The 8918-nt window shown below is 48.9% G+C and overlaps 1 protein-coding gene across 1 annotated transcript; it reads left to right on the top strand.

Moving 5' to 3' along the window:
• The first annotated feature begins 2205 nt into the window (after positions 1–2205).
• On the top strand, positions 2206–6209 carry LOC122393965. The gene is made up of 2 exons (XM_043390473.1): positions 2206–3598; positions 4972–6209. The coding sequence occupies exon 1, from the start codon at positions 2535–2537 to the stop codon at positions 3480–3482; it is 948 nt and encodes a 315-aa protein (XP_043246408.1). The 5' UTR covers positions 2206–2534; the 3' UTR covers positions 3483–3598; positions 4972–6209.
• The last annotated feature ends 2709 nt before the right edge of the window (positions 6210–8918 follow it).

Raw genomic sequence — 8918 nt, 5'->3', positions numbered from 1 at the left:
CAGCGGACGTTGTATCTGCCCCAAGCGTCAACGCCTTCAAGAATCGACTTGACAAGTTCTGGGCGCACCGAGTCTACGAACTGAGACCAAGGCAGTGAAGAAGACGCTTGACGAGTAGGAAACGAAGTCACCGAGAACAAGACGGAACTAAGAAGACATTGAAATGCCACTGATCGGAAATCACCCAGGTCCCTCAGGACCTTTCTTTTCCGTATATACCTAACCTAACCTAACTTCTGTTTGAAGCATGCAGAAATTCATGTGTGATGCTGTCCCGGCAACTCATGTGGAACAGAACAGGCTGCAGAGTGCCAGATCGTGCTTGAACAGAGAGAATCATCAGCTATCTACATATGCGCATGCTTTGAAGTTCCCTGCCTTTTCCCACATTCTACTTGCTAGTTGTGAAAAGGATCGGACAAGGCGAGGTACTCATGCTCATGGTGCCACCATGTGCAATTACTGACTGGTGAATTCGGTGGCTAAAATCCTTAACGCTCTATGGATAATTATTCTGCTCTTATGTTCAGTATGTTGATATCAGAAACTCACCAAGGTAACCTGCCCTGTGGCATTTCTTAGTTCAAAAATGTAAGCATTACACTCATCAGTCATGTAACTTGTATTTACATCCATGAACAAACAATGTGCAAAGGGGCTACCCAACAAGCATTACTGTCTACAGCGTAGCGCGTACCGCCTCCGCAAGGGGCGCGCCCCTCTACAATGGGCATGCGCGAACCCCTTCTCTGCAATGGGCGCGCCGGCGAACGTACGCGAGCGATCACGGGTCGCCACCACCAGCTGGCGACTGACGGCGCAAGGCCATAAAACTACGACGGCGGGCCCGGCAGCAGCGCGCGGTGTGGGGGGGGGGCGTTGGACACGGGATGGACGCACAGTCGCGCACCACGACCGACGGCGACATCACCTGCTGCGTCTGGCTCGGCGAGCGCAGCTGGGAGCCGGCTGGAACAGACAGAGCGGAGTCAGCCGGCGGAGAGACCCGGGGGACGGGAGAGAGACACGGGCCAACAAACTGGGAGAGATTCGAACGCCCGCACGACAGCAAGGAGCAAACATGCCCGTTATATTCACGTGTCGATTGTCATGACGTCAGTCTTGAGCACAAGCTGACTTCATCCCTACATCCCGTTTTACTTATAATCATAATTGAGGTCCTGGATCGGTACACCGGCTCAGTCACCTGTTGACGGCGGCGCACAGCGTGACCTACCCGCCCTACAGCCGGCCCCAGCAGGGTGAGTAGTGAGTACCAATACCCGCCCCCATGCCAATGCCAAAATCACTAGCACTGAGAGATTTATGGAAAAGCCCTCCTCAGTGGCCGGTATGAGCTGGCCGTGCGGCGGCCGCGACTGACCTGCGGCCGCTGAAGGTCTGGTGAGTCGGACGGGCACCTCCGGCACTGTCGGCAGGGCGGCCGATTTGAGCGCAGCGCTGTCCAGTCGGACTGACGGCAGCACAGAGACCAGCTGTCCGTGCAGGCAGTACCGGTGGCCCGAGTCGCTGCTGCTGCGGACCCGGCCCGGTACCGGCGCCGGGTGGTGGCCGGCCGCGGCCGGGAGCGGGTCCGCCGTCCGCTCCGCGTCCCCGGCCGCCCCGCCGCCGCTCTCTGGACCGGCCGGAACGGTGACGGTGACCGCGCTGATCTGAAGGCGCACCTCCAGACGCTCCAGGGCCGAAAGCCAGGCCAAAGTCGGAGCGGCGGGCGGCGCCGGCGGAGTGGGGGAGACGGCCGCCGCAGCGGAGGTGTTGGGTGACACTGCGGGTAGGTTCCTCTCCGTGGTGTGGCTCCGTGCCGATCGCGAGGTACCCGAGTGTTGCACTTGTTTCAGATCTGGCGAGGGACAGACGTGCAAGAATATTCGCCTCGTGCCACGTGGCAGTGGAAGACATTTTGTTTTTTGTTGTTTTTGTACTTTCCACTTGGTTATTTTCCGAGTATCCTTTGATATTACTGATTTGGTGTCAAGCTTTTATCGCTTTCGTAGAGGAGGTTATGCTCCAGGATGGGGCCTGGGCCGGATTTACGGCCCGGAAAACGAGTGAGGTCTGATGAGACGTTCTTTGACAGAGATGAGACTAGTCAGGGCTCGTACTTGAGGATAAGCCTAGTGTCTGACAAAACCCTTAAGTCTCGAGGCTGGCCATGGGTGCAGATGGGGATCCATGGAGTCCTGGGAAACAGTGGCAAACTGGAGAAAGCAAACTTTCTGAGCGATGGTTCCCTTCTGGTCAAAACAAAGAATGAGACCCAAACAGACAAACTTCTGAAAACTCAACAACTTGCTGGTGAGACTTGTGAGGTAGTAAAGGACAGGAGGCTCAACTCTTCCCGAGGCACAATCCGTGCCTATGACCTGGAGGACCTGAGCGAGGACGAGATTGTCGGCTGGTTGAGTGACCATGGCGTCACTGGTGCCAAGAGATTCACTCGTAAGGTCAATGGTAAAGTAGTACCTACAGCGACTGTACTCCTGACTTTTGATAAGCCGACGTGCCCCTCTAAAATGAAACTGGATTATGTGACATACCACATTACCAGACATGTGCCTAACCCTCTCCAGTGCTATCAGTGTGGCCTTTTTGGCCACACAGCTGAGAGATGCACAAAAAACAAAGTGTGCCTGAGATGTGGACTGGTACCCCATGAGGGTGGCTGTGCTCCCCACTGTGTTAACTGCGGGAAGGAACACTCCTGCCAGGATCATGTGTGTGATCGGTGGATGAAGGAGAAAGAGATCTGTCGGATCAAGGTGGAGGAGGAGATCTCTTTCTCTGCTGCACGAAAACTCTATGATGACAGGCATGAGCCTCCCCCAATACTTCGGTCATATGCCAACACAGTCCGTACCCCCAGTGCTGCCAATGATGATGAGCTAAAGGAAAAAGTGACAAAGTTAGAGTCAAAGATGAGTGAAATGGTGGCACTGCTGGAAAGACTGCTGACGCAACGTTCAACCAGTAGTACCTGCCAGATCAGTGGTAGTGACGGCTCTACTCTGGGTGGACGGCTAAGTGGAAAAGATGGTGATGGTCAGGAGTCGCAAAACACAATGGAGACCCTCAGTATTCACAACAGACAAAGTGACGAGGATGACATGGACGATTTGACTCAGGCCCTGGACGCTTCTCTCCCTTCTGAGGTTGAGGGAAACAAAAGAAAACCCACTCAGCCCCGCAACAGTGCTTCATCCCATGGTTCCACAGCCCCGCAAGGGAGCAGTGGCACTGGAGACGATGCTGGGCCATTTAAGCCCGCAAAGAAAGACAAAAGCAACAAAGGAGGAAACAAAAACAAACAAAAACAGCTCATGCTTTCAGATGAGATCTCCCCATCACCCCCTATACTCAGGCCTACCAAACCCAATGATAGGACAGGAGTGAGCAGAGACAGATCCACATCTCTGCCACGGAAGTCGTGGACGGATCCGCCCAAGTCTGCACAGGGAACGTAGACAGCACACCTGTGTGTGATCATACCCTAACTTAAAAAAAACAAACAAAAAAAAAACAAAAAAAAAACAACAACAACAAAAAACAAAACAAAAAAGAAACTAACAAGGTACTAACAATTACCGGGGTTACATGAGCGATCCGTTCCAAATACGCACTACGCTAATGCGCATCAGCTCCCCACAAACGGATCTACGGCACCGGTTACATGAGACTAATTCGTTTTATCTACGTCAAACGGATCTTGTTTGGCTCACCCGGGCTGACTCCTCGACGGCCGGTAATTCGCATCACAAACGGAATAGGATTAGCGTACAGTCATGGCGCAGTTGCGGCATTTACCGGGGCGACTGAGCTAAATTTTAAATAATTATATCATTTGATAGGCTCAAAAACATTTAAAATTAACATGAAATCAAAAAATGAAAACAAAGTTTTCTTGTTTTAAGTCAGTGGGCACTGATTCGCCATGCAGCGACAGCAGGGTGGTCAGAAAAAAATTATCTATCAAAATATTTCATTCATTTTATTTTACATGCAAAGACTAAACCAAAATACCAACATTTTTTTGTTATTTTCTACGAGGCAGCCAATAAAAAAATGCTTAGTATTTTGCATTTTGACGCTTCCAGTCAGCAAAGAATAGTTCTTGTGAAATACGGCCCGAATCGTGTGCCTCGGACGTTTCGGTTACATGAGCGATCCGTTCCAAATACGCACTATCGCTAATTCGCATCAGCTCCCCAAGAACGCATTCAGTGCACCGACTACATGAGCAAATTCGTATCAGTGACGTCAAACGGATCTAGTTTGGCTCTCGGCCCGATGCGCATTACAAACGGAATAGCATACAAATGTGGCGCACTTCCGTAGCAATAGAGGTGACTAAATTAAAAATTTATTATCTTATGTCTTTTTTGCATTTAATCTGCTCAAAACATTCTCAATTAACTTAACAAAAAAAAGTTGAACATAAAGTTGTCTTGCTTTGACTAATTGGGCAATTGCCTCTCTTGATTCGTCTGTAGTGCTGTCGGAAAAATGTTTCAACTGAAATTATGTGGATATTTACTATTTGGTTTTCACTATATTTATTGTTGAAAACTTGACAAAATACCGACATATTTTTTTAAATATTATTTCAAAAGAAGAAATTGAAAAAAATACCTATTATTTTGCATTTTAATGTTTCTTTTTGCAAACAAATAGTTCCTGTAATACGTATCTTGGTCCTATTCGCTTCTAAGCCTCTTTCTCAGCGGATTTTGTTCGGACCGCCGATTCGTATTAGCAGGTGGATACATGAGTCGGTAGTACGCTCCTGATTCGCATTAGCGGTGAATCCGATCGTGATACGTATTTGCTTTGCTCATGTAACCGCGGATCGGATCGCCGATTCGTACTAGCAGGTGGCTACATGAGTCGGTAATGCGTTCCTAATTCGAATTAGCGGCTAAATACGTATTTACTGTGCTCATGTAACCCCGATAAATGGCATGGAATGTTATGCAATGGAATTGTCGAGGCTTAATTTCTAAATGGGCTGAAGTTAAACCTCTTCTTATTGAGAAAGCGTGTGAAGTGATTTGTCTTCAAGAGACTCATTTCCTCTCCACAGATGAATATGATTTTTGTATTCCCAACTATACACTGTGTAACGGATACTCACCTTACAACAGTCGTTGTGGTGGTGTATGTATCTATGTTGGCAATTCTTTTCCACATTATGAGGTCCCTTTAACTACAGCACTGCAAGCTATTGCGTGTTGTGTGAAAGTGGGTCGCCAACGTATATGTGTTTGTTCCTTGTACTTACCTCCTAACCCACAGGTTACAACTACTGAGATTGACAATCTCGTAGGGCAATTACCCGAGCCTTTTATTATTTGCACTGATGCTAATGCGAGACATTATATGTGGGGATCGGATCGCTGTGATGCCAGAGGGAATTCAATTGAAAGTATCATAAGGAACAATGCTCTGACCCTCCTGAATGATGGCTGTCCCACACGCATGGACGAGTACACAGGACTCTGGTCACACATTGATATTACTATCACCAGCAGTGAAATAGGACAATATATGGAATGGAGGACTGATTCAGATCTCCATGCCAGTGACCATTGTCCCATATATGCTTCTTATGATGCACAATTACAATCTGCGTTTATTGAGCCTGGGCGGGACATATTTGCAGGATGGAACTTAAATAAGGCCAAGTGGTGTGAATTTACTGACCAGTGTAATTTTGACAACATTGATGTGACTGACATGAATGCGAGCTATCAAACTATGGTGGAGAAACTTCTGTCGACTGCACGTGAAACTATTCCACAGAAAACAGGTCCTCCCAAATATAGCTGTCCATGGTGGAATGAGGATTGTAAGGAAGCAATCCGTGCTAGAAAAACGGCATTGAACCGTTTTCGACGTAATCGAACCACTGCACTTCTAATGGCATACAAGGAGGCCAAGGCTAGGGCCAGGAGAATTATTCGCCAAGCGAAAAAGGAGTCGTGGGAGAAACTTTTACACCTGTTCAATGTGAACACACCACTGCAACAACTATGGGGAATAATAAGGAAATTTACTCGCAAAGAAAGATACAGGAAGTCGTTACCCGTGCTCAAGGTTGGAGACGAGGTGATTGATGACCAGCTGGAAGTGGGAAATGTTTTAGGACAATTTTATTCTGATCTATCATCTTCCCTACACTACAGACCAAGGTTTATCGAGCACGAGAGGGAGATGAGCGCTCATCTTCCCTCTTTCGTGTCTCAGAACGAGGAAGTATACAATGATTTATTCTCACTGCCTGAGTTAAAAGAAGCGATCTTTAAGAGTGGAAATACCTCAATGGGACCTGATAACCTCCATTATGCGTTTTTCAAACATCTCTCCCAGGAACAATTGGTACATGTGCTGAACATGATAAACTGCATATGGTGTGCTGAGGAAATACCGCAACAGTGGAAACACTCTATTATAATACCAATTCTTAAACCGGGCAAGCCAAAAGACGAGCCAGCATCCTACCGACCCATACAGCTTACCTCCTGTTTTAGCAAGATCATGGAACGGATGGTGACAAAGAGACTTACCTGGTATGTTGAACAGAACAGTATCTTATCTGAATTCCAGTGTGCGTTCCGGAAGGGAAGGAATACAGCTGACCATTTAACTCGATTGGAATCCGAGGTGCGGAAAGGATTCTTTTATCACCAGTATACATTGGCGGTGTTTCTAGATTTACAAAGTGCATATAACCTCACATCAAAAGTGGCCATCCTCCATCGTATGCATACCATTGGACTCCGCGGAAGGCTTATGTGTAAGCGGATTTCCGCTTACATGTTATGCGAGCGGATACTGGGCCTACCAGAAGTGAAAGTGGCAACTCTAAATTCGTCCTGCGCTGCAATAATGTCCTTGGTTTGTTGTCGCGTGTTTAGTGCTATTTAGTTATGATACTGATTTGTAATGACTATTTTATTATTTGATATTGATCGGTACCAATGTTTCTTTAGTTATGTGTCATATTTCTTATCCGAAGAGTTTTAGACTTCCTGTAATGATTTCGTCCAATGATGTAGCTGCGCGCCACGCGAGAGCCAATCAGGTAACCGCTTATTCTGACCAATGAGAGAGCAGCCGAATTTCCGTTGAGCCCCCGTCGCGTCCAGAGCGGGAATTCGGTGCGCCGCGACATGGCGAGGATCGAGATGTGCTTGGATTGCGCCTGCTTGAACGGTGGGTTTCAACTTTCGTGATAATTACTGTTTATTTTACTTCACATTCTCTAATAACGGGTTTTGATATTTCGTGCCGGCTTTGTATGTGTCGGGATTGTGACAGTTGTTTGTCTTTTCTTTCTAGGGCGTTTCAATTTGTTTGTTGTCTGCTTGTGCTGAATACACGCTTGGTTGGCTCCGAGTTCGGCGTGTGCCTCTGACGCCAGCGGCCGGGGCTAGACGCTTACATCTGGTGACAGCGGTGGGATGCTCTGAGCTCGACGGCCTAAGCTTGACGGCCTGCATCTGGCGTCAGTAGGATTCTCCGAGCGCGACGGCCTACATCTGGCGTCAGTATAAGATTCTCCGAGCGCGACAGCTGACTGCTCAGCGTCTACACGCCGGTGAGACCTATCCAGTTCGGACTTATCCGATAGCGGGATGTGCCTGAATCCGATAGCGGGATGTGCCTGAACGTTTGTGTCACCCGATCTAAGCGATCGCCCTTTGACCATTGTTGGAGCGGGTAATCCTGCCTCGCGGTCCGAGGACTACCGGCCACTCCCGATGGAGACTGGAACGAGTGCACTCCCCCCTGTTGCGGACACGAGCACCTTCTGACCCCCCGGAGACTCAGGTGCTTCCCCCCCCTGCCGAGGACGCCGTGCGTGGTATTCTCCGGTGACAATGCGCGCACTACCCCCCCCCCCTTATGAAGACGCACGTGGACATTTGAAGCTGAGGTGTGCCCAACTGGGCTGACGTGGACATAAACATTTGGTGGTTGGGGATATGAGTGGTGACAAGGGTGTTTCATTGATACTGTGTGTCATGTATGTGCTTGGTTTGGGAAGGTGTGATGTTGGTTGCTGGTAAAGTGTTGCGGTCTCACTGTAACGAGGTAATGCTGGCTCTACGATTTCTTTTTCCATTGTAAAACGTCCTTTCCATCGCCTTTCTCGCAGTAATTTGAGCATTTAATTTTAGCGTAACTTGTTGAATTACTCTCCGTATTAACGACTCTGCGGTTCCCCTTACATCACCGATTTTTTTTTCCGTTGGAAGTGTGCCAAATTTGACATTCAGCATGGCGACGCAGTCACTATCGGTCGGTCTGCCGTCTTTCGCCGGTAAGGGCAGTGTCTCTCGTTTCATCGCGGACTTTGACACGTTTGCAGTCCTACAAGGATGGGATGACGATAAAAAAGTAGCTCTGCTGCCTCTGTGCTTGTCCGGAATTGCGAGGGACGCCTATGATGCCTTCCCGACCGAGTGCAAGAAGAAGGTAGGCGACGCGTGCAAGAGATTGGAACTGGCTTTCCCCTCCGGCGACAAAGTCGAGGCACAGGTCCAGCTCCGGTCTTTGAGACTCACAACAGATGACAGCCTTGATGCTTTTGTGGTGAAGCTTCGAGGGCTAGTCAGTCGCGCATTTCCCGACACCCGACATACCGATCATGACCCCTTGCTGTACAATTACTTCCTCCAATCACTGCCACCGACATATCAACAAGCGCTAATAGGCGAGGGCATCCAGACGTTCGACAGTGCGGTGGCAAAGGTGAGAAACCTCTCATGCGCCGCGAAGGTGGCAGCGAGCCAGACGGTTCGGCAGGTAGCGGCCACAGACGAGACAGACCTACTTCGTCGGAAAGTTCAGGAGCTGGAGTTGAAACTCTCGCGACTGGAGCGTCCGCAGGTAAGCGC

The sequence above is a fragment of the Amphibalanus amphitrite genome, unplaced genomic scaffold, assembly GCF_019059575.1.
Source record: "Amphibalanus amphitrite isolate SeventyFive unplaced genomic scaffold, NRLGWU_Aamphi_draft 000566F_arrow, whole genome shotgun sequence".
Lineage (NCBI taxonomy): Eukaryota > Metazoa > Arthropoda > Thecostraca > Balanomorpha > Balanidae > Amphibalanus > Amphibalanus amphitrite.
This window is presented reverse-complemented; position numbering and strand designations above follow the sequence as displayed.

Coding starts and splice junctions, on each gene's coding strand:
- LOC122393965 (XM_043390473.1), top strand. CDS start 2,535: ATGAAACTGGATTATGTGACATACCACATTACCAGACATGTGCCTAAC.